This window comes from Mesoplodon bidens, assembly GCF_964165515.1.
Source record: "Mesoplodon bidens genome assembly, chromosome: 3".
Lineage (NCBI taxonomy): Eukaryota > Metazoa > Chordata > Mammalia > Artiodactyla > Ziphiidae > Mesoplodon > Mesoplodon bidens.
Window position 1 is genome coordinate 50,590,532 of NC_138178.1, and position 26,516 is coordinate 50,617,047.

A 26,516-nucleotide genomic window follows, 5' to 3' on the forward strand; every position below is an offset into this window, starting at 1 on the left:
ATGCTGGAAATGTTTACCCATCTGTATTATCTGAGGGTTGTTACTTACTGTTCCTGCTATTTTTTTTTCCTTGGAGAGGAATTTCGACGTGTCCCTTGCAGGGAGACCACAGCAAACAACGAGGATAGATTTTCACAATACTCAGCAGGAAGGGACACCGTTCTGCTGGCTTCTCTGACACAGTCTGAACCCATCGTGATGGTATATTTGAAGTGGTTTCCTGTGTTTTTCCATGTTTTAAAGACTACATGAAAGCCCAGGTCTTCTCTACACTGTTACGCTTAGCTGGAATTAATTTTTGTCCATTTTCTATGAAAATACAAATAATGATGCAATCAGACGTTTTGATAAAAATGAATGGCCTTGTTACTAGAGTTAAACAGACCTAACACATCACTTACAGCCCTCTCTGATAATAAGAATATGCCACTGTAAACTCTTTGCAGCTCTCAGATGAAACATGATCAGTGAAAACAATTCCAGAAGAGGAGTAAGGAGACTCTGATTCTAGTCCTTACCCTGCCACTAGCTTAGACCGGGCAGGGCATTTCATCTCCCAGGTACCTGCTGTGTAAAGCACACAGATTGGATTAGATGACTTCTGAAGTTGCTATAGGTCAAATATCCTATAAAATGCCTGACTAGCTAAGGGACTGTTGTTTTTAGCTATGTCATCTTCCACAATCAAAATCCTGCTCCCCGGGCTTCCCTGGTGGCGCAGTGGTTGAGAGTACGCCTGCCGATGCAGGGGATGTGGGTTCGTGCCCCGGTCCGGGAAGATCCCACATGCCGTGGAGCGGCTGGGCCTGTGAGCCATGGCCGCTGAGTCTGCGCATCCGGAGCCTGTGCTCCACAACGGGAGAGGCCACGACAGTGAGAGGCCCGCGTACCGCAAAAAATATATATATATAAATCCTGCTCCCAGCTGGGGAGTTATCAAAATTCACTGATCAGAACACTGTGCCAACTCATAAACTGACCTCACTACTTTTCTCAGTAAAATGTAATAATCGGGACTTCCCTGGTGGCACAGTGGTTGGGAGTCCTCCTGCCAATGCAGGGGACATGGGTTCGAGCCCTGGTCCGGGAAGATCCCACATGCTGCAGAGCAACTAATCCTGTGCGCCACAACTACTGAGCCTGAGCTGTAGAGCCCGCGAGCCACAACTACTGAGCCTGCGTGCCACAACTACTGAAGCCCGAGTGCCTAGAGCCCGTGCTCCACAGTGGGAGGGGCCACTGAGGTGGGAAGCCCGCTCACTGCAAGGAGGAGAGGCCCCCGCTCACTGCAACCAGGGAAAGCCGGCCCGCAGCAATGAAGACCCAACACAGACAAAAAATAAATTAAATTAATTAATTAATTTAAAAAAATGTAGTAATCCACACAAAAGTGCAGAGTGTGAATTATATACATAGAATGATGCCCTAACTTAAAGATACCAGAGCATGCTGCAGAGGTCATAAATCCCAGCACTCTGAGATGGGGAGACGGAGGCCTGACCTCTAAGTTCCATGCATGAGATTCCATAGATTCTGCAGAAAAGATACTAGGCACACCCTCCTCTGTTCCTCAGTATCTGTAATCTGAATTTTGGGATCTTAAAGTGACATAGCAAGGTTGAATACCTTAAATGTAGAAAGCAGCTCAGTATAAAGTGGGTATAAAGGGGATTCACTGGTTGGAGAACATGCTACCCTGCATTTCACATGGTCCCTATAGGGCAAGGAGGGAGAATGACTTTGAAATATATATGGCAAGGGGAAGAACCCATGAGAAACCAATCACAAAATGAGCATGATACCACGGCTTTCCCAAACACTTGGATAATTTGAGCATATTATCTAACCACCAGAAATGCAGGGACTCTAACTCGAAGGGCCTAATAAGGCCATGGCTATTACAGATAGCTGCATTGTTCTGCCTATATCTTTGGTAGCCAGACAAAAAGAGGGGCATTTAAGTCATACTCCTGCCCACTGTTTTAAAAAAAAAACTATAAATAATACTGATAATAAAACTACATTATGGATAAACAACAAGGTCCTACTGTACAGCACAGGGAACTATATTCAATATCCTGAGATTAAACCATAATGGAAAAGAATATAAAAAAAAGAATGCGTGTGTGTGTGTGTGTGTGTGTGTGACTGAATCACTTTGCTGTACAACAGAAATTAACACAACATTGTAAATCAACTATATGTCAGTACACAGAGTCACAACCTTAAAAAACAAACAAAAAAAACTACATCATGAAGCACTCAGTGATGGTTGCCAAACACCTTAAATGTATTATCTCATTTAGTCTTCAAAACAATCCACTGAGGTGATGCCATGGATTATCCCCGTTGGTGGATGAGAGCTGAGAGAGGTAAGTAACCCGTCCTAAGGTAAGGGAGTCAAACCACCTCTCTTCTGGATGAATGTGCCCAGTGCCAAGTGTTGATCTTGAATACATGAAGGAGAAACAACCTGGGAGGCAGCTGGCAATGATATTTACTTCTTCGCAGTTTGGGCCTATGTCCTGACTAACACGTATTCAATTACCAAGTGTAGCTTTAAATAAACGTGTGCTCCAGCCTCTCAAATTTAAACAGTAGTCTTCCATGTCATAATTACGCTGGCTGTGACACGAGCCTAGCCGAGAGTGGATTTTTATTTTAACAAGCTTGAGTAGGTGCATGAGTGTGGGCTGAGCTTTTTGCTTGCTAGTCAGTACTTGAAAGCGGGCTCCAACCTTTAATTTAAGCATTCGCTTGTAGCACCAACAGGGCTACAGGGCTTCCAGTATCAAAGACACACTCCTCCATCCTTTCATGGCCCTACTTCTGTAAGCAGCGTGATTGAACTGCGGCACCACAGAACCTTGTTTTCCCTCCTCCTGGCAGCACAAGCCAAAACACTACTGCCCCATTCATCTTCGCGACATCAAAATGAAGTCCCAGAATCAATTTCTAACAAGCAAAGTGCAAAAATCCATTGAAGGAGTCTCGTGGCTGATGCCTTTCATATATCTCTCAACAGCATACGAGAGGCAAAGTGTCTGCACAGAAACCCAAATCATACCATAGAAGGGTCTTTTGCAACATCCAAAAAGCGTTTTTTTTTTCCTTCGCTGAAATGATTAAGGGAAAGCACGATACTGAGAACATCTGATTGTTCCTAATGAATTCCACGTGCCTTGAAAATGTTTGGCGACCTCCCCCAGGGGCTTACCGTCACCTCTCTAAAGAACAACTCCCTTAGAGCGACAGCTGGGGCCTTTCATGGTCTGAACTCCACCGGCCTCCTCTAGCTGCGTCATCTCCTGCAGTCCCTACAGGCCACACTCAAGTACTTGCCAGCCCCAAACTCGCCTCCTTCCCTGTCTAGCCTTTGAGAATTTTCCCAAGCTCTACTCTTTGTTGGGAAGACCTTCCTTCGCTTCAAAGCTCAGCTAAGCTTTTGCCTCCCTCAGAAAGCTGTTCCTAAGCCCTCAGTCTGATTTGGGCTCCTCCTCTGTGCTCCCAACAAACCCTCCATTTCTCCAATCTGGCACTGACCCTGTGTCATGGTTTTATTTCCGCCTCGGGTCCCCACTGGCCTGTGAGCTCCTTGAACGCAGGAGCTACATCTTCCCTTCTCTCTGCTTCTAGCACTTTGTACAGTTCCTGCCACACAGCAGATGCTCAATAAATATCTGTGCATATTTTGCCTACCTCTCACTCCACGAAAGTGCTCCGAGGGAGCATGCCACCCCAGTTTGCACCCAAGCTCAGAGTCTGGAACAATGTATCTTTTGTGAGACTCCCATGGTGCTGCGCTGTTGGGTCAGAGCAGCAAGGAGGTTCGAAACATGGGCTTGGGGGTCAGATAGGCTTGGCCTCCAAGGGCAGTTCCGTGCTAGCTCTATGGCCGTTGGGCAGGTCCCTGCCTCCAAGGGGTGGAGGTAAAAGGCTCACAGGAGTATGAAATGTGGGAATCCACTTCACAGTGCTTGGCACACAGGGGAAGCACTTTAAAAATGACAGGCCTAGGACTTGTATTACTGTTCACAGTGGTAGGGCTTGGATCGTGCAGAATTAGAAGCCTCTTAGATTGTATGATGAGAAATATCATCCAAGTGCCTGTTCCATCAGCCCCTTTGTGACCAAATCACATAACTCACGTCTTTGGGCACCAGCAAAGGCCCCGGTTAAAATGCCAGTGTGCATCAGCTGAGGTAAGATTGGATGAAGTCATTACCCCGACTTCAAATCTGTGTACATGGCGTGTGTCCCATTCCCCAGGTGAACATGATGAGAACCGTATTCACCATAATGCTTGTCCACTGCCTACTATGGGCTAAGCACCTCACCTCTCACCTGGTGAGACACTGTAGAAAGCACCTTGGATGTGTTACTTCCTACTTTCCAAAACCCATATGAGGTCCATGTTATTATTATTATTATTTATTATTTATTTATTTTTTTGCAGTACGCGGGGGGCCTCTCCCGTTGCGGAGCACAGGCTCCGGACGCACAGGCTCAGCGGCCATGGCTCACGGGCCCAGCCACTCCGCGGCATGTGGGATCTTCCCGGACTGGGGCACGAACCCGTGTCCCCTGCATTGGCAGGCGGACTCTCAACCACTGCGCCACCAGGGAAGCCCGTTATTATTATTTTTTAATTTTACAGTTGATAAAACTGAGGTGTAGAGAGGTTATATGATTTGCCTAAGATCCTTCAGCTGGCATGCAATATTTATGGGATTTAAACCTATTTGGAAAAATTTTCAGATCCACCCATGCTCTTATACTTGTGCCAAATTTCTTACATTCCTTCCTTATTCATTTCCCTTATGTCACCTGGAAGAGCTGGGAGGGAATGGGACACAAGACGGAAACACTGAATTTGGGGAGAGGGAAGAGGGGGCGGTCTGGAAAAGAGGCACCACTGATCTCTATGTAGCCAGGCGGGGGACGGGGGGTGGTGCAACTCAGCCCTGGGCTGCTAAGCCAGGAGACCACTGGGAGTTATGAGATAGGAGATGATGGACTTTGAAAACACTGCCAGTGTGCTGAGCCATCCTTACCTAGAACCAGAAACCCTTAGCAAAGGGCTAAAAGGTACACAGAAAGCATTAAGTCTTAGAAGAACTTCTGGTACCCATAATAATATCACCGTGTCTTCTGATTCACTTTCTCCTCCTACCTTCCTCCTGGATCATTCAAAAGCCAACATTAAAAAAAAGAAAAGAAAAGAAAAATGTAAAGTTGGCTATTGTGATACAGTTTATGGCTTTGTACATATATTTGAAGTATACAAATGCCTTTAGTTTCCCTTTCGTCAGGTCACAGATTCAGTCTTCTGTTTGTGAAGCAGTGGTATGAAGAAATTGAGATAAACGCAATGTGTGTTAAATGACAGTGAAAAATTCCAAGCCTGGAGTCCAGAGAATATTTTCAGTACTGTGAGTGTCTTATTTACACAAAGCGTACTAGAATGCCCCCACCCTTTAGTAAGCTTTTTGTCGAACTGCAACATACACAGAATAGGCCCAACTCACAAATGTAAGCTTGATGAATTTTCACAGTAAACACTTTGCGATCAAGCAAAAAAATGCCTTTTGGGTTTTAGTCTTTCTATGCCTGGGTCAAAACCACTGACTAATGCAAAACTGAAGGTATAAAACTTATTATTTTAAGTTCAGTTAGCAGGAAAATATTAGAAATTTAATAAAATACAATGCCTAAAAAGAGCCATTTTCCTTCAAAGAGAATTAATTATCTCGGAAATTTGGAGGAAGTTTTCTTTGTAACGGTAAGTAGGCATGCAGTTCACTCTCTAACCCTTTTGACAAAGGTGAGGGCTTCGCCTTCCCCACAGCCTTTCTAAGGAGAGAGGACGCTATCTTCCTTCCCTTCCTCTCCACTCCCGTCCTTCCCTCACGTCATCATTGCGTGTTGTTCTGACGCGAGACCATCTCACTCTCTCACTCTCCTTAGCCCTCCTGCTTTTGGGCAGGTCCAAGAGGAAATGAGGTGCTCTTTCTCTTGGCCAGCCTCACTCTGGGCCATTGCACAACCACTGTTTACACAGTGAGTGTGTTTCAGCCTAACCTTTTTTTTTTTTTTGCGGTACGTGGGCCTCTCACTGTTGTGGCCTCTCCCGTTGCGGAGCACAGGCTCCGGACGCGCAGGCCCAGCGGCCATGGCTCACGGGCCCAGCCACTCCACGGCATGTGGGATCTTCCCGGACCGGGGCACGAACCTGTGTCCCCTGCATCGGCAGGAGGACTCTCAACCACTGCGCCACCAGGGAAGCCCCCAGCCTAACCTTTAATTGGCTAATAAAACCATGTCGGGAGCCTGGTAACCCAGTACTCTGACACTGATCTGGCTCTAGGGGCACCAACTCTTCCCTTAGCAAGAGGAGTCAGGAGCAAGACCCTGGCAATGCACAATGTGCCAAAATACATTTGCTCCCAGTCAACTGATGGTCTGTTGGTAGGTGACCACATGGAACCAAGACCTGCGTGCCTCTTATTTGGTAACAACAAAGAGGCCGATGGCCCAGCTACAAAGGGCAATGCCAATGTCTATATGTTAGATGCCAACTAAGCAATTATAAAATTAAGAACAAGTATTTGAGCATTGCTTTCTAACTGCCCATTATTTTTCACAAGAAATTTCGGGGAAGGATGGACTTTCATACATTTCATTACTTTAACAGAACTGATTCTGCCAAGTGTGTGGGAAGTCAGTCGAAGGCTCAGCCTTCTTGTCACACTCCAGGGGCCAATGGATATCTGGGCAAACTCTTCTCTCTTGGAGAAGGTCTGAGGGAAGTGTGACTGATGAAGCTCAGGGGAAGGTACCCATCACTTGAGTGGTAGCAGGACCTTGAGACGTTTCCATCACTACACACAGCAATAAGATTCCCCAAAGCGCCCATATTAGTGACCAAAATCTCACATCTACCAGGAGTTGGGACCCCTCCTGAAGTTGAACTAATTGTACAAAATATTTTTTTCTCGATACAAGTCCAAACTGAAAAGACAAATGGCAGTCATTTACTACTACGTTTGCTAATGTAGGGTGCAGATGATTAAAGATAAATCATAAAGCCTCCATAAAACCCAATTTTATGCCAAACCTCTGTTTTATTAAAAAAGGAAACAACAAAAAGGTAACCATCAGCAATGGTCTTACACGGCCAATAAAGAGGAAATACATTATAAAGAAAACGGGGATTAGAAAATTTGTTCTCGAATTCATGTTTGAAAGTGCTTTGTTTAATATATAATTGGGGGGCTTCCCTGGTGGTGCAGTGGTTGAGAGTCCACCTGCCGATGCAGGGGACACGGGTTCGTGCCCCGGTCCGGGAAGATCCCACATGCCGCGGAGTGGCTGGGCCCGTGAGCCATGGCCGCTGGGCCTGCGCGTCCGGAGCCTGTGCTCCACAACGGGAGAGGCCACAGCAGTGAAAGGCCCGCGTACCGCAAAAAAAAAAAAAAAAAAAAATATATATATATATATATATATATATATATAAAATTGGGGGTTTATCTGCTAAATCTGTATAAATTTAAAGTCCCTTCTATTGTTACCTTGTGCTTTATCACAAAATCTTCTGTGTCTCCTAGAGTAAACTGTAAAGAGCAGTTCTCAAACTTTTGGTGTCAGGATCATTTCATGCTCTTAAGAGAGCTTTTGTTTATATGGGCTAGATATCAGTAATTACTGTACAAGGAATTAAAACAGAACATTTAACAATATTTATCTATAATTAATTTGAAAATAACAGGAATAAATTCATTACATAGTGACATAAAGTATTTAAATATATATTTACAAAACAAAAAAGTTAGTAAAAAAATGCCATTATTTTTGCATCTTTCATCTCTGGCTTAAGAGAAGACAGGTAGATTCTCATATCTGCTTCTGCATTCAATCTGTTGTATTCTTATGGTTGAAGTATGTGAAGAAATTCTGGCCTCACACAGATATGCAGCTAGAAAAGAGAGGAGCATTTTACTGGGCTTTTCAAATAATTCTGGATTTTCTTCTTTGACACTACACCAAAACTCAACAAGTGGTAGTTTCTTAAAGGTTAGTTGGAATATGGAACCTGAAACCATACCAGTAATTTTCTGTATTGTTAAATTCAAATACATTGGTATATTTTGTACTTTGAATGAATCTTTTACACCCATCCACATTTTTATAATGGCATGCATTTGGTCACTTGGAAGCTATTAGTTCAATGAGTTACGTAGCTCTTCCAGATGTTGACATGTTGCATTACCAAATTTCATTACCAAATGGGATTATATCAAGTAATCACATTTATTGATATCACCACCTATATCATCAGAAAATTTTTTATGTATTAGGATGCTGTCAAGTTCATGGTGTTGGGTACAAGTGTTACAAAATTCTAATATTTGCCTGAAAGCTTGAATCTATTGGTAATAAATACTGTCAACTATTTTTCTTGAAATGATGAGCTTACTTGGTTCATTTTTGAGAAAATGTAGGACATACACCTAAGTCTGAAGAACTGCTGTCAGTGGTTCTAGTAAGAAAATGGCATTCCATTCAAAACGCAGTGAGTTCAGCTCTTAACTCAAACAATGGCACAAGTACTTTTCCCTGGAGATCAACATCCTTCTTCTGTACGGAGCAGAAGTGCTCTAGTACTTTATGTGTACTTCCCATTTTGTCAAAAAGACTTGTACTCAAGGGTCAAAATTTAATAAGCTTAATAATTTTTACTGCTTCATCAGGACAGTCTCAAATGAACTTGGTAATGTTTTGTTACCAGCAAGTCCACAGTAAGAGCAAAAATGACTATTGCCTTGATTCCTGCAAAGGTATTAGGAGTTTTACCCGCCAGTGCTTTGGCACTATCAATGCAAATGACCAGTACAGTCAAAAGGGCAAATAACGTCTTAGTGTTATTATGCAAAGAGTTTTAATCTCTTGGAACCCCTGAAAGGGCCTTGGGGACCCCCAGGGGTGCCTGGATCACACGTTGAGGACCACTGCTGTGGTGGATAGTACCAGTATAAATCCACTCTCTAATCTGCTCAATGCTTATGTCCTTGTGGGGTTCACAGAAAGAAGATTTAAAAGGTTTATTTCTGTCTCCACATTCCTGCCCTCCCTGCTCAAAAAAAATTCCATTGTGGCAATCCAACATAAATAGTGTGTATAGAACAAAGAAATTGCAGTACTCTTGAGTTCATCAGCATTTTCCTCCCTAACAAAGAAAGCTACTCTAACAAGCTATTGGGGAAACTATTGTTGAGTTATAGGAAATATGACATGCTCAGTCCCCCCTCTATCCCATCTATCTCCCAACCCTCCCACACCTTTCACTTGGGGGTATTTTGGATGAGCTCTTCATAGTGTCCTCAGAAATAATTGGGTGTCCTAATTCAGCCACATGCAAATTAATGCTCCCCTAAAGAGGCCTTATTATAATTTCCAACCCTTGATGTCTACATAATCCCCTATAGTTTTTTAACTTCTTGCTTTCTAACTTCTGTTTACCAATGCACTACTTTTGTCAGCTCAGTATAGCATCAATTAGTAACACAGTTGTTTATTAGGTCTCCCTAGAGCCTTGAGAAAGCTGCTTTGTATTTATTAATGACCACACAGAGCACTACTATTTTTCGATAGCATTTAAAAATGAGTAAATTACTGAAGATGAACTATAAAAGAACTTCAAATGTCAAAGGCAAGCCAAAAAAAAAAAAAGCACATTATTTCAAATCACCCATAATGCTTGCATGGTTAATTTTATTTTCAATTTAATAACAAGAAGTGGGTGGGGGGGAGTCAAATCCAGACTCTTCTTCCCGTTCTACCTCTAGCATTTTGGAGTACACACCATTTGCTTGATAGAACTGAGGCAGCGATCTGGCGATTAATTAAGAGCCGGTTTAACAGGTCTAAATTTCATTATCACACACACCTGTTAGGTAACGTACACCTGATTCAGCAAAAAATCCACCCACAAGGCAAATGTTAAAAAATTTAAAAGCAAGGGTGGGGGGTGCCGGTGGGGACAACTCCAGAAACTTAGGTCCAGTTTTATGTCAAGCATAATTCAAAACAACCAACTTGAAATGTATCCAATTTGTACTCTCTTATTTTGTGAATAATTCCCTGGACCCTATTAGGTGAAGTGAGAGCTGCCCATGCCGGTACACAATTCGCTTCTTAAGGAAACCAGAGACCAATCTTTCCTGCAATGAGTCTCTCCTAGCCAAACTTAGAGCGATGGGGAGCAATTACAGAGCTCATTTGCCCTCCTTTTATATTCCTGGTCATTTATGAAATGAAGACGCTGATCTGCAAAAAAAATCACTTTGCATTCAAGAAAGGAGCTCTGGGAGCTACCCCAGAGCATCTGGCTACGAGGCAGAAAAACATACCTCGGTGCACTTCCTTTGTCTTGCGCTCTCTCTTTGATGTTGTAAGTCACTGGTGGAGTAAGCTGTGATCGCTTTGATGTTGAACTTCTAGACTTTATTGTTACTAGCATGCCTACAAGGAGAGCTGTCAGTCATGTCGTACATCTGAACAACCATTTTTCTTTACGGCACATCTCTTACAAGCATCAATCCTTAAGTACGTGTTTTCGCATTTCTGCTGACTACCACAGTCTTCATTGGAGGAGGGCTGTGCTCAAATATAACTACGGCACCCACATCTTCTGTAAACACCCTAAGGCGTCATCAGATGGCTGGTAACCAACCTTCTGCAACAAGAGAAGCCTGAGCGCAAAACATATTTCTAGCAAATGAAAACATTTTGAAAACACTCAAGCCATCTTAACAGTCAAAATGAGGAGTTTAGCCAATATTTCCCCTAAGCAGCCATTGAAATCACACAGAAACTTCCAAGCCACTTTAAAAGGGATTCTGAATGCAACAGCAACAGGGGGCTTAGAAAGTCTGCCAAAACTTTGGGACGTCTTGACTCATATTAAATGACTTTGTTTCTCTGCAGTGGGGGAAACAAAACACTTCTGTTCTACATGATTATGCTTGTGATAGAAACATTGCTTTTGAAATAGATTTCTGCCAATTATTTTGTCAAATGGTATCATTTTCAGAAGGTGCTTGCTATTATGGATGTAGCTTAAGTTACAGGAGGATGGCTTTCTATAATTTTCTGTCTAAGGAGAACATATGGATGTATATCAACATGTGTCCAATCTCTTAAATATATACACGCCAAACAGGCAATGTGCTCATCCTCAAAAAATCTCTGTTGAAAAATACACAGCTCTAATTTCATTTACCGGCTCCCATCAGATTTACTTTTCAAACTCCTTTGTCATTTGTGCAACTGCAGAATATTATCAAACCCCACTGGGAGATTCCACACAAAAAGGAAACAAAGTTAAGGTGCTTACATCACACCATGCTGGTTTATAATGAACTGGTATCTTTCTGAATAAATGTTTCAATGAAATCCAAGTTCTTAGAGATACAGATGAGGAAGTAGAATGATATTTTTCATGATAGAACTTAGTTTTGTAGTTTTCTTTTATTAAGCTGGCAACACAGGAAATACACTGTTTCTGCTTGTTAAAAAACTGCAAACAATATATTGGGAGAGACTCAATGTCTTTGGGTTTCTGGCCTGGAATATTTGGTAAGGAATAAAATTACTGTGGTGTGTGATGGTTAAGACTATTTGCAGGGCTTCCATTTTTAAGCAATCTCCCTACCCCGACCTCCTCGGTTTTAACTCAACCATCAAAAAAGGCTTTGGGCTAGAATTTGATAAGTAAGGTATGACTAATTTACCAGAACTAAGTCAGGGCATAAATATTAATGAAAGCTTGCTTATTCTTAAATTTATTTAAATAATTGGCAAAAAGTAATTACCTCTTTCTACCTTAAATTTTCACTCCCCAAAGAAACCGATAAGCTGATGAAGGCACCTCTAGCAATTAGGGGTTGAGACAAGGAATAAGGAAACTAGAGTGTATTTGTTTTCTTCCTCCCAGTCTTGGATGAGAAACCAGACCTTTCCTTCTGTTTTAAGACAAACATTTTCACAGAATGAGAGAGCTGGAAAAGCTCTTGATGGCTACCAATTTTCCCTAATTTTACAAATGGGGAAAGTGAGCAATTGAGGTATCCTGACCTGGCAGGAGAACCCATGTCTTCTCCCACCCTACATGGGGTGGGGGTGCTGCCCTGCACTGGGGACAGATGACTCACATGTCAAATAAGGGTGTTGGACCTCAGAGGTTTCTCGACCAGAATCATCTGGACAGCTTTAACAAATTATCAATACTTGAGACCCGCCTCAGACCAATAAAATCAGAGCTTCCAGGAGTGGAGCCTGGGCTGGTGTTTTTCAAAAAGCTCTCTAGACAGTCTAGTGGGCAGACAAGGCTGAGAACCAAGAGACCAGATGACCTCTAAACTCCCTCTTGGGTCTACGGCAGAACATTCATCACTGGTTAGAAAAAATTCTTGGATTTCATTCCCTGCTGTTCATCCATGAGGCCATAAGCAATTTTAAGCCATTACAATTTCTATGTTGGCCGAGCTGTTGTCACTATCTGTATTTATCTAGTTCATTTATATGTTTACTTAGGTATTATCTACCTCTTCCCACGAGAACATACACTCGAAGAGACCAGAGGTGAAGGCTGCTGTGTTTGCTGTTGCCCCCATGGCAACATCACATCTGTCACATGATGGGCTATGGCACCGCCATTTTCCAAAGAAGGAGGAGCTGGAGTTGGTGCAGATGGGGGTCGGCCTTCCTCCACATCAGCCAGAGTAGTTCCACTTTTCTGTTTCACCAGACTAGAATCTAAGTTGCACAAAGGCAGTGTGGTGTCTGTGTCATTCAAACTTCGCCATTCCAGTGCCTGGACAGGGGCAGATACACGCCAGGTGCTCAGGGCCTGAGAAACACCACCTTATAAATAGGAAGCATTCACAACTTGCAGGGCTCTAAAACCTGTACTTTGTTGCTGAAAAAAAAAGCAACATAGAAGAGGCATCACTGTTGCCACTGGAGTTGGCCTTGACTTCTGAGGCACAATCCCCAGCCTGCCCCACTGAGTGGTCACAATGGTGGCAAGACCCAGCCCCGGGGCTCACTGAGGGCTAGAAGGCCAGAGCTCCTGGGCAAGGTTTATGCAGAAAAGGAATACAGGGTTGGGAAAGTATCACAGGGGCCTCTCCTGTTTGGATCATTTGGGGTAACAGACTGGGAGCCTGCCCACTTTTTTTCCTACACACTGGTTGATAGAAGGACCAGAAATAATCAGAAGAATATCTCAAATGTGTTAATAACATCCAAACAATGGCAGAAACTGCCATGGTGTGCACCTCACCCACTCTGAAAGGAGATTTCAGTGGCCTCAGAGGAAAGTTTATGCTTACCTTAATATCACTGACCTGAGCATCCTTTCCTCACTAGTAAGAGGAGAGGTTTAGACCCGAGCAGTAGTTCCCAAACCTGTCAGATCCTCAGTCACCAAGGGGAGCTTTTACAAATTCAAATTCCTTGGCCTCTCCCCAGACCATCGGAATCAGGATCCGTATAGGTGGTGATAGAGACCGGGCACTTATTTTTTTTAAAATGCTTCTCAGCTAACTGTGAAGATCAATGATATTTGGGAACCACTGAAGGGTTGGAGGATTCTGCTGCCCATCTGAGCTCTGACAGGTGAGGGCGGGGCTTCACAGAGGGAGTGAGAAGGACCATCTGAACTGGCAACACCTGAGACACCTTTTAAATACTCACCTTCCTGGGTTGGGAAGACCAGGCTGACAGAATCAGGGTCTCCGTGGGTGGGACCCGGAAATCTGCCTTTGTAACTCTTCGGGTTATGGGTTGCTCTCCAAAGTTTCAGAGCCACTGCTTAGGCAGGATTTTAGAGCTACCCTATGGCTTATTTGGAAGGGAATCATGTTCACACATAAATAGAAGGCTTAACTTTATCCAATTACATTAGTGTTTCACTGTGTGTTGCAAAATGGCAATTTTGTTTTAAATGGCACAGACTTCATAGAAACTACAAACCTATAAGCTCAAAAGTCTTAAAGCAGCTTTCTCTAGTTAAGCGTGGCAGGCAGTTTCTCAGTGCATGTCTTTAAACGCTGATTCATGGCTTAAGATACACGATAGGGAGGAAGGTGTCCTTGTTCTATTATAAAAGCACACAGGTGGCACCTATACAACGTAGCACACAATAGTCACTTAATAAGTATTTGCTGAAACAACTTTATTTCGTTATTTATACCCAGGGTTCTACCGAAGATTTGACATGAGATAAAGAAAAGAAGAAAAAAACACAACAACTGCAAAATGAAAATAACATTCTGTGAAAAAGAGAATATTTCTCATGTGGTGAAAGAATCACACTTCTGGGTGGCGCAGTTTGAAAAACGGTTTGCTTCAATAACTGATCTGAAACTTAACCACAAGTCTTCACTTCTGAACCACTACCTTATTTCTATGATGAAAAGGTTTGAACAGCAGGTTTTCCTGGCTTTTTAAAAATTCCCTTCCTTCTTTTTCATGTAAAGATGGAATTTAATCTTTCCGGTAGGAACAAGTAAGCACTGTCGTCCTTTAAAATCCTGGTGATTATCTGTCATTAAGATCACCCTGGTTATTCTAGCTCAGCTCAGAAGCCTTGACTACTTGAGCAATGCAAAATTCACGTAAACTTGAATTCTCATCTCTCCCCGTAGCATCAGTAACAAAAGATACTTAAGGAAATAGGAAGGTCAATAATTATTTCTTTGATTCCAACACAGAAACCAGATTGTTTCATAATAGTTTCACACTCGATATACCACTGAAATCTAAGCACACATTTCACTTGTATTATCTATTATCCTAAAAATTACACAAACGAATGCTTATCTCTATTTTGTGCACTGTTTTAAAACATAAATGATATTATGTTCTAAAAACCTGTGTAACATATACTCAATTTCTTTGGCAAATTGTATATACTTAAGTGAACAAAATGCTCTAACCCTAAGTCTTCAGAAACCAGCGGGTTAATAGTTTTGCATCCATTGAAAAATTGCTTTATTGCCAAAAAGAGCTACAATTGTTTACTTCTTTCTAAATGTTTCCCTTTTTTGAAAAAAAAAAAAGCTTTAGATTTAAAAAGGGAAAATGCTGGATTTCTCTGGTCAAAATGACTGACAATCTCTTTTTAAAAAATATTCTAGGGTAGGGGAATAGAATTGAGGTTGAAATTCTAAAAACAAACAACCAAACAACAACAACAACAAAAATCAAGGATTACCACAAAGGTCACAAACCAAATCTCACTTAAATATTTAACTTTAATATGGAGCCAAACAGAATTTTATAAATCAACTTTGAGCTTTAAAAAAAATTCCCTTCCAAGCAAACTTTTAACATTCATTATCTCTCCCACAGACGCATTTCTAGTAACCATGCAAAACAATAAATTACACTTTTGAATCTGATGTAGAAAGTCCCACAGCAATCGAGAAAATAACTTCAACCTTTGACCTTCTCCACTAGCCTGATGGGAAATTCATTGGCACTGTTACCGCTTTTAGCATTCCATGAGAAAGTAACCACTAGAGGGCAGCCTTATTTCAGCTCTGACACACTACTTTGGCGAAAAACACCTCAGAAATGCTTCTCATGTTCCTTTAATTATTTTTTCAACATCTTTGATTTTCTTGGATATTTAATATCAACTTCAGTTCATCCAAAAGTATTTCTAAGTAGGTCAAAGGTCCACTTTCACAAATTACAACGGTAGCACAAAGGCTAGTCATGACGTTCAAAAGATACAACCTAGCTTATGAATCTTAAAAAATTTAAAACAAAATTTAAACTCTTTTCTCTTTACTACATGGTGGGTTAGGTGCTGAGTCAATCATATCACAACTAGGACTCGGGTTGTGGTACAAAAATTCAAGAGGTTCTAGTCAAACTGAAATGTGTTTGAGGAAAAAAATGACCAAGGTTGCTAGAAGGCTGACTGTGAACAGAATGGAGTGGAGACGCACAGCAAAGATTGAGTGTGTGTGTGTGTGTGTGTGTGTGTGTGTTTCATACTTAGTCTACAAATAACTGACAATCTTTCAAATGAAAGATGGATTAAATGTATTGTACACAGCCCCAAAAGAAAGGATCAGAATCAAGGGATTAAAAGTATAAAAGAGAGACTTATGCTTGAAATAAAAAGAATTTTCTTATTCAAGATGGAATAAGCTTCCTCTAATGATAGTGAGCTCCCCATCATAGGAGGTGTTCAAGCATAACCAGACAATTTGCCAGGAACGCTGTGGAGAGGAACCAAATGCCAAGAGGGTGTGTATCTGAATGACATTTTAGGTTTCTGCTCTCCCTGAGACTCTATGAAATGATGCTTATTTGCTTTCAGGCAAAGACCACTCAATCCAGTTGCCAGAGAAATAAACCCCCATCAAGTGAGAAATGAGCTTTTGCAGATCTATCTACTTGGAAACTTTGACTCTGATTTTCTAAAAGACAACAGATTTCTCAAGAATACGCCCATGATCATGCCCGTTAGCTGTCATGGAAACAACCAGGACAGCACTCACAAGCCCAAGGATTCATGAGTTTTCTACTCCATAAAGGGATATGAAATTTAGAAGATGCGTTTGTGAATGCTCCCTTTGCCTAAAGCTAAGTGGACCATATAGATAAATCTCCAGCTCGATTCTCTCATAATGGAGTTAGGTTACACAGGTTAGCTGCATTTCATAGTATTCCATATTCTTTAGGAAAGTAATGCTTACATTTCACTCAGATCCTCTTACAAGAGGCAGACTTAATGAAAATCGTGGATGAAGAGAGCTAATGGTAAGCAAATAAGAATAACCCTATTTGTACCAAATTGATTTTATTAAATAGTAATTTAAAGATATTAGGCTCAGCAAAGCATTACATAATTGAATCTATTTTTTCCCTTATAAATGCCAGAGTTATAATTTCCACTAACTAGAGACTAAGTTATATCCAGGACATTTTCACAGCTTCCTCCAGGGGAGGCAGCGTGAAGACAGTAGAAATTAGGGCTCTAGTCCTCGCTTCACTTGTCAAGCTTGGCTAACCAACACATAACCTCTGTGAGCCTCAGTTTCTTCGACTAAAAACCACGACAGTGTCAGTGACTTCCCATGGAGGATTAAATGAGACAAGAATGGCTGCAAACCATAAAGCAAAAAACAAATATAGATTAACATCAAACTGCTATTTGTTTATGAAATGCTTAGTAAAGTTCAGAGGCAATGAAATCAAAAGCAAAAAATGAAATCGCTGGCAAACTTAGGGAATAGGTTTGACATTAATTTTTATACAAAGATTTTAAAGTCATCATATTTCTTCCTTATATTATGATGAGGGCTAACAAATGCCACTTAGAAAATCCAGAAACAAAAGATTTCAACTGCTTTCTTGCGTTTTGCCTGTTGGCTAATATATGCTAGTATCTGTCTATTTAGACCTCTTATTTCTGGATATAGCACTCTGACAACGAACAGAAAAACCATGATCCATCATGTCACAGACAATACCGACAGATACAAAAATCTCTGATTGCAAATCTCTAAGGCCATGACTCAAGGGCTGGTGTGGAAGGGAGGTATCGTCGGTGGAGGAGCTAGAGGAGGGAGAGAGAACAAGTAAATCATTCCTCAAAGGGTCAATATGTGGTCTTTGAGATAATATCAAATGTGAATTCACACCTGTGTTGTCACTGGTGGACCCCTCCAAATTATTATTATTTTTAAAGCAGAGAAACATAAATGCTAACTCTGAGCATCTAATTATGGTTTTTTAAATTAATAAATATGAAATATATAGGTTAAGGCAGGCTTGATTTCTTATTAATAAACACTGTGAATACTTAGAATCCATGCAGAAAATTTCTATGACAAAGTATTCATAGATTTGTTCAACACAAGGGGTTTATTGATCACTAAAATAAGCTGAGAAGATTTTAAGAAAACTCAACTCTACCTCTGCAGATCTAGCTATCTATCTATTTATCTAACCATCCAGTAACTTTTTCTCCCAGTAAATGGTCATTTGTGAATATTATTTTCTTAGGTGCCCTAGAGCAAATTACAAAGTAGCTAGGTGCTACTGCTGATGCTTTGCAATTATCTACTTGCTGACCTCATCCATTTTATTGTGATTCACTTGGCTGGGAGGGAAAGGCTGGTAGAAAAAGGAGTCTAGTAAGAACTATTAATATATTTACTAATATATCTACTAGATAGTAAAAAAAAAAAAGCCCTAATATTTAAATCATATATATATTTAAAGGACTAAGTCTGTTTAGAAATTGTATTATTTTAGAACTGGGCAGCATTAAAGAAATTATATGGTACTCAATTCAAATCGAGGGCAAAGTGGTTTACTTATGATAAATTGAAAGTGATGTGATTGAAATATGTAAAATCAAGAGACTGCTCATGAAAATGGTGCTTCTGAAATATTCTCTACTTCATAGAAGGTCCGAGCTCCCTCCTCACCCAGTGGACAAATGGACTCAGAGATCCTCTTTGTCTTTAAAAGAACTGACCTCTCCTTGCCTGCTAAGCACTCTGGGGTCTGAAATAGCCATTTGAGTTTTCTCTTTCCAAGATCCAGCCATCACCCTCTCCCAATCCTACCCATCAAAGGTCATGAAAATGGAAAAAAAATCCCAGCTAAGGGATACCACTGACACAGTACTTAAAATAAGACGAGGGGTAAAATTCAAATTTCATTGGGAAAGAGAAAGGCCAAATTCTTTAAAACTATAAAATCACATTTACTAGAGTTGGAAATACCCCATATCACCCACATATACGGTATTTTCAAAGCAGTAACATGCCTTGTGTTTGCACATGGATTGTGCTGAGGGAAGAGTCTACGATGGGACATTCATTCCCCTTAAGCCTCCCTTCACTCCCTTAACTCCATTTACATGAACACAGGCTGAGTGCTCCGTTCCTAGGAAGCAAAGGGGGTATAATCTACTAAAACTGATGAAGCGCTCGCATTTCCCTTCAGCACTGGCTGCTGCCTGACATTTGGCCAAAGCACTTTTATGATGCGTAGAACAAGTGCTCCCCTGATAATAAATGTTATCTCTGGCTCTCTCCATTTGCTCAAGAAGCAATCCAAATGGTACTGGAATTCTGTTGTTAATTAAACAAAAACAAAACTGAAGGATGAGACTAGAGTTGCTCAAATGAAGATTTATTACTTCTAAGCATGAGCCCACTTTAAGCCTAAACTTATTTGACAACTAAGGCAGAGGAAGGATTTTCTTCTTTGGTGAGTTCAAAAGGCCTGCTTTAATGATGTTTTAAAAACATCAGTAAATCAGCCAACAAAGAGAATGTTTCTCTTTTATGGTGGCTTGTTCTCTCCTCCCCCGGCCACATGCATACACATACCAAAAAACTATATTGTAAAGAGTGTTTCTGTTTTGTATAAAAAACCTAATTACACAAACTCTCTTACATATGGGACCAATTTAACTATTAAAGCTGAGAGGCAGTAGGGAAGTATTTAATATGACTCTGGGCCAGTTTTTTTCCCCTTAAATCTGATACGGAAACATTTACAGCATTCCTTATTTTCCCACAAACTGTTTTTCTTCAGTTTAAATATGCTCCAAAGCAAGATAATCCCATTAAGACACAGGATATTATGATATTGGGAATGAAATATTCTAATTGTCTTAGATGCATTTTATTTCTACACCTCCCTCCCCGCCCCCTCCCCAGCCCCGCAGCTGAGCTTATAGAAAAACTGAACTGCCAGTACATCTGAGCTACTTTTCGCAAAGCACAATACTATGCATCTATTATCTTCTGGCAGCCAGAGGTCACTCCAAGACAAATGTGTGGGCTAGAGCTTTTGGGGGATATAGTGGTGGTGTGATTCCCATGATTATATCACTAAGGGATAGTATGGAACTTCATTTTGTGCTAGAACTACAAAAGCAAAAGCCTATGTACTCAGAAACATCAAAATTAACATTCAGACGCACTTTCCTTATTGTTTGGTGGTTACTGTTCATTAGGGAAAATAGTATCAGCTTCTCACCCTTCCCCAGTCGACACCAATCATACTAAATAAAATAGATAAGGACTAACATTGACACCTCCCCAAATCGATTTCACGCCTTAAAGAAAAAAACGGAAGAAAATGTCTTAACTACAAAGGCTATCTGAATCGTTTTACTCTTACAGGATTAATGAACCGCTGGAAATAGCATAAAAGTTTTTTTGAGGGGGAGGGGAGGAGCATACGTTTCGTCTACATAAGAAGTCGATAAGAAAATCTTAAAATCATTTTGGGAAGAAAAAAAAAGTTAAGTGCTTAAGAATGTGGAGGTCTCCTACCCTTTCCTTTATCTGTTACATATTCTAAAAATGATTAAATTTCATTTCCCGCAAGCCACCGGGGAAAAGACAAAAATTTGCTCTGGGCACGTCGTATAGAAAGATTTCATCTAAAGCAGCTCATCTTAGCGTCCAGTACGTTTCGGCCTGTTAATAATTAATAAAAGAGATGCCACCCAATCTCTAGTGAAGAAAGGCAAAGCTCGGTGATCCGAAAGTAAACCCAGTGCAGATACCGAACTGGTGTCCTTCGTCTAGGATTGCAACAAAACCTCAACCTTAGCAAACGTTTAACGAGCGCCCCGCGCCCGCACGGATGGGCAGAACCCGCAGGACAGTCTGGGTCTGCAAAACTGCTGCGTATGAGGGGAGCCCTGTGCGCCGCAAACAGATGGGGATCTAAATCCCCACTCCCAGCGGCCGGGTCCGCGGGCAGATTATCGGCCCCGAAGAACCTGCTGGCGCACGAGCCGGCGGAGGGCTGCGGGCTGAGTTTTCTCTCGGGCTGTTTGCGTGTCTCGGCTTGTCCGGACCGCGCAGGCGAGTTCCTGCGCACCTCCAAACTTTGGCTTTCCCATTAGAAATTTCCCTGACTTGCCATGGTTTCTTTCCTCCTCACCTGAGAAGACCTGAAGCCAGTCCTCTCTGCAACCAGTCCCCGTTGCCATCCCGCCACCAGCCCGGCAAAGGACTTCGGATCAGGAAGGAAGGCCGGGCGAGGAGGTCTGGCCGCGACTAACCCGCGCCCGCCGGCCCTCGCCGCCGTCTAACCTCCACTACTGCCCGCGAATCCTGTGGGGGGGGGGGGAGAAGTTGCTTCCCCACATCCATCCACAACCCAAAGTATCAAGTGAGGGTGCGCTGCGGCTGCCGCCCAGGGAGTCTTGGCACGCTCCAGAAGCCCGTCTCGCTCGGGCCTGCGCGCTTTCGGAAGCGGCCGCGGCGGGCACGCAGCGCGGACCGGCCGCACTACCCCTTGCAGGCGGCCGCCCTGGCGCTCGGGGCCGCCGGGCGGCGGAGGGGGGCGGGGGGGAGGGTGCAAGGCCCGGGGCGCTGACCAGTCCCCAGGAATGACACCGCGCCCGGGCGCACTCTCGGCCCGGCCCGGCCGCGGCGCCTTCCCTACGTAGGCCGGAGCTGTCCGGGGTGCGGGCCCTGGGGACCCGTCGCGGGCGCCCCTTGGCTTCCTCCGAGCTCCTCAGACCCTCCCCTCCCTGCCAGAAGCGCGGCGACTCCCAGCAAACTTTCTTCCGGGAGCCCCGCCGGGTGCCAGGCGGACCCGGGCGACTGACAGGAGCCGGAGGGGACAGAAGAGGGGGGGGTCCAGCCCCTGCGCCTTTGCCCCCGACAGGAGGCAGGCAGATCCCGCGGCCTGGCTCAGGGGGCGCCCTGCAGGGGCCCAAAAAGCCCTGGCGGGGCTCCAGCGCCCAGCCCTGGGCAGTACGTGCGCTCGGGCAGGCGCGCCCACCCCTCCCCCGGCGCGCCCGCCTCCCCGCCCCCCGGAGCAGCCAGCCCACCCGGCCCCGGCGGGGCGCCCGGGCTCACCTTTCATCGCTGCGATCACAAAATACATCATTTAAGCCGCGGTGCGGAGAGCGCAGGGAGAGCGGATGGTCCGACCCCGGAGCCCCCTCTGCCGCCGCCGCCGCGCCGCCGCCGCCTGAGCCACAGCAGCAGCTGCCGCAGCTGCCCGTCCGCCGAGAGCCATCCCGAGCCATAAGAGGCTCCATGTGACCGGCTGACATCACGGCCGCCGCTCTGTTTACACCGCGCCCCTCCGCTTCCTCCCCGGGCGGGAGGCGGGCGGCAGGAGGCGGGGGCGCTCCAGCGCCGCGCCCCGCCCCGCTCCCCCGGGCAGGTGAGCGGCGGCGGCTCCCGGGCGCACCCGCGCTGGCGCTGCCCTCCCGCGCCCCCGGCCCGCACCCGGGCCCCCGGCCTTCTGCTCGCCTCCCTGGGCACCTGTGGCCGCCCGGGCGCTTTCTGCGTGCAGCGCCCGGAAGATCACGCGTCTACTTTCTCCCGCACCCCTTGGGCTAGAGGGGCGCAACTCGACGCTACTTTCCTGCTCTCTTTCCGCATCTCCCAGGGGTGATAACTGTGCCAACCCGTTGGCGGAAAAGAGGGGTTTGTTCGGTCTGGCGGGGGGAGGTGTGTTGTAGTCACCCTCACTTCCAATTTCCCAGATCGCCCCAGCTTTATTCGGAAGGTAGAGCCCCCTCCGGGGGCCGTGGAGAACGCAGTCATCCGGACTGCTGGGGAGTGGAGTAAGCGCCTCCTCAGTAAGAGCCTGGGAGGCTCGGCCTGGGAAGGGGGAACTCCGCCCACCCAGACGTTAATATTTCTCATCACACCGACACCTAAGGTCCTGGTTTACACCTCTCCCTTCCCCCAGGACCACTGATACCTGGAAGGAGAGCAGAAAACTCTGTGTGAATCACCTAAATGAACTTGTCGCCAGCCGATTTGAGCCACTAATTTCCCAGGCTCTTCCATATATCCACCACTCTCTCCAGAGAACCCATCTACAAGTGGAAAAGGCTCTAGTTTTCATACCCTAAAAATGAGATGTTGTGGTACTTTGGACAGGAAAAACAAAAAACAAAAAACCAACAGCAACAAAAAAGCAAACAACCTCTAAAGGTCAACTCTGTGAATTTTAACTTGCAGCTAAGACCTAATTCCTTCCAAACTTAATCCTTTTTACTGGACTTGTGGAAACTTAAATCATGATATTATTATCAGATGAATCTCTTTACTATGAATTTCAGATGCTTACATACCCATAGTCTGTGTTATTAAAATTTCGGCAGGCTTGTCAACAGTATTGAGTGTAGCAGAAAAAATTATCAAAAGCCAAGTTTGTTACCTACTCCAGTTCCTTCACATAATTTCAACTCTGCTTTCTTTTCTGATGGCCTGTGTCTCCATTTACAACGCAAATATTAGATGGTTATTAGTTGTTGTATTCATGGTAGTTAAACAAGGAGAGTCCTAACATTTTTTCCCATATAACTGAGTTGTCCTTGACTCTGAGTTGGGCCATAATTTAAAACACATGCAGACAATCAGCACTGGAAAAACTAGGATTCATACACTCCCACCCCCGCATCCCCCTTCAAGGCAAAATTTACAGAGCGCTCTGATTTAGAAGGTCAAAAAAAAATTCATCGTACATTAAATCAAGCTGCAGCTTTATAAAAGTTTGATTTCAACTGAAGTCATCCCAACACAGTTTTTTTCTTTAGAGTTTTTCTCAAATAAAACCACAAAAATAAGAAATCCTAAAAGCGTGGAGTCAAGATCTACCCATGTTAACTCAGCTGCGCAGCCATAGCGAAGTGGACAAGGGTTTCAAATGAATCAACCATACCCACTGTGATGTTTATAATGATGAAATTAAGTCACACCACGTTCCCATGATGCAACTGCATCTCCCAGTGAGGCAACACCCCTCAGTTACACTGACACTATCCTTCATATTTGGTTCTTGGTTTCCCTCATCCTAACGACTTTAACAAGGATGGGTAATGCCAAGCTGTTCTGTTGGTAGGTCCTGGATACGATTTTCTTTCGTTTGTATTGTTAAAGGATGGAAAAACATCAGAGAGTGCGTGCTCATAGGGGTGTTTGTCCAGACTCGCTGCAAACGAATCCAGATATACCACTCTGAAAATTCAGTGTTACTTTAAAACAGCATGCTGCTTTAGAAAATAATGCCTTGAAAATGACCAAATCCATTTGGTCTGCCTGTCAGACATCTGACTCCAAGGTAAATAGTCTTACATTACTAGTAATTGGTATTTATTTCCAGACCATTTCAAATGAAATCGGTAATTGGGAATGACATGTAACATGACATGTGCTCCTGCAATTACAAGAAGAATCATTCATCCTATAGATACGTCCCCAATAGAAATATGTTCTCACAATACTTATTTGAAATATTTACACATTTATTCAACAAAGACATTTCCAGGATAATGTAATATTGACCTTGCCCTTTAGAAATGTATTTCATTTTCACCCTGCAACTAAATGAGCAACAGAATTTCAGATATTAAGTCGTAACCTTCCTGTGTGGCTAGATGCTATTTGTAATACATGCCTCTAATAAATGTATTCTTTTATTTTCAACACAGCTTTTAACCCAGGGTATATTAGTGTTCTTTATATTAACACAAAGCTCTCGTGAAACTTCAAAAGTAAAAACAAGAGGTTTTTTAAAACCTCTTGGAATACAACTTTTCTACAGAGTTATACGTCCTCAACCAAGTAAATCAGTCAGGAATGAAAGGATCTGTATTTCCCTTCAATACTACTAAACTGGAGCCCAAAAAGATGCACATTTCAGTGCAAAATTTTACCAGCTAAATATTGAAATGTAGGAATCATTATTTGGATTCCATTAAATACACACTCCTGGAGTGCCTGCTATGGGGGAAAAACAGTGTTAAGAAGTATACTCTTTCCATTTGAAAAATTTTTACCAAGTGTTCTGAAAAAAAAAACCCCATAAATAGAATATTGCTTACATGAAGATAATTAAACAGGATGGGAACTCTTTACCATGAATGGGATTATATCATACATGCATTCACAAGTCAAATATTTCTGTTGGCTAATCTCAGAAAAAGAAGGCACACACTGCATACTTAAAACACATGTAATTCAACTCAGAGTCCTCTAGAGAAAGCCCCACATGGTGTCCCTATGTACTGGGTTTCACATTGGATCTGTTACTTAGCAAGGAATTGGAGGCACATGACCAATGTCAGGTTGTTCCAAAATGCCTATGAGAAAAGCCTGCTGGATTTCTGCAGGGGTCTAGACTGGAGTATAATCAGTAAATTGGTGTCTATCTTCCCACTTTCAGAGGTTAAATAAAGAAATGACCCTTGATTTTAGGAAAGTACATTTGGTTTTCTACCAAACAATCTGATCTCACGGTATACCACACCGACTCACACACTGAGTGCTATTGGGGAGAATGGCAAAACAATGGGTTGACAAACTTTTCCAGAATCGGCAGGTGGCTCGCAGTACAAAAATGTTTTCAAAGTTGGCTGATGCACCTGAGAGGGAGCATTTTGGCTCTGAGGTTCTGTCTCGCCTGGGCCCTGATTCTCTTTTTCCAGTGTGTGGCAGCTTGCTAATTCAACTAACTTCTTCCTAACTGAACAAGAAAGGGATCAGTGAAAGGTTAATGTGGTCCTAGGCAGCTTGATTCAGCTGAATTCTTAGCCTCCATGGCACTGTGATCTGTAGGAGTTGGGCCATTCAGGCTGACATAAAGCCAGGGGACCGGGTCTCCTACAGACCAAACAGGGTCAGACTTAGAGAGTTCTGAGCAAGACTACTTGGGAAGCTCCAGGGTAGACACAAACTTGCCTACAGTAGATCACAGCCTTACCTAGTTTTGAGTCTGGAAGGAGCCAATGTCTCATAAAGAAACATTTATAAATGGAATAATACTGGTAAGACCAAGGTGACAGAGGGGTCCTCCTATTTATGTGTGTTAAGGGGGAGGGGATGAACAGATTAATATAACCTGTTTTATTCATGATTTTAAAGCAAATACAGATGCCAGATTGAAATGTACATGTATGTATGCACATACATAGTCCATGAAATATAGTGAAATGAATGATATTTTGATAGCAAGAGACATCTTCAATTTTACACACACACTCACACACACATACATATTTCACATTACCAAGCACATTTACTGAATACTTATTATGCTCCTGGCCCTATACTGGAGAATCAAACAAGAACAAGACAACAGCTCTGATCTTGAGAAGCTCCCTAATCAGCTGACCTTGGCTCTGAAAACTATATAGAAGTCAGTTCCCTGAGTCTGAACTTTCCTAAAGAAAGGCAGTGTCTGGTTGGTCACCCATTGAAAAGATGTTTGTACAGCACTTCACCCCTCACAGTTGATAGATGGCTGCAAATCATTAGTGTGGCTGTTAGTATAATGGGATGTTAGAGGTGAAAGACTTGGCTGCATTGAGACAATGGTGAAGAATTTCTGGAACCACATATCTCATACATCTATTAGGAAATTCAAGAACTGGCAGATGTTTTGTAACCATCACAAGGAGGGAAAGGGTAAAGTCCACAGGCATT

The 26,516-nt window shown here is 43.1% G+C and overlaps 1 protein-coding gene across 1 annotated transcript in view; it reads right to left on the reverse strand.

The window, feature by feature from the left end:
- The window catches only part of RORA (RAR related orphan receptor A), a 104,219-nt gene extending 82,189 nt beyond the window's left edge, over window positions 1–22,030 (reverse strand). Inside the window, exon 1 of the mRNA XM_081229376.1 lies at window positions 21,930–22,030. Within this exon, the coding sequence (XP_081085502.1) occupies window positions 21,930–21,960 (31 nt within the window). The 5' untranslated portion in view covers window positions 21,961–22,030. The remainder of the gene's footprint in view (window positions 1–21,929) is intronic.
- Window positions 22,031–26,516: the final 4,486 nt, after the last annotated feature.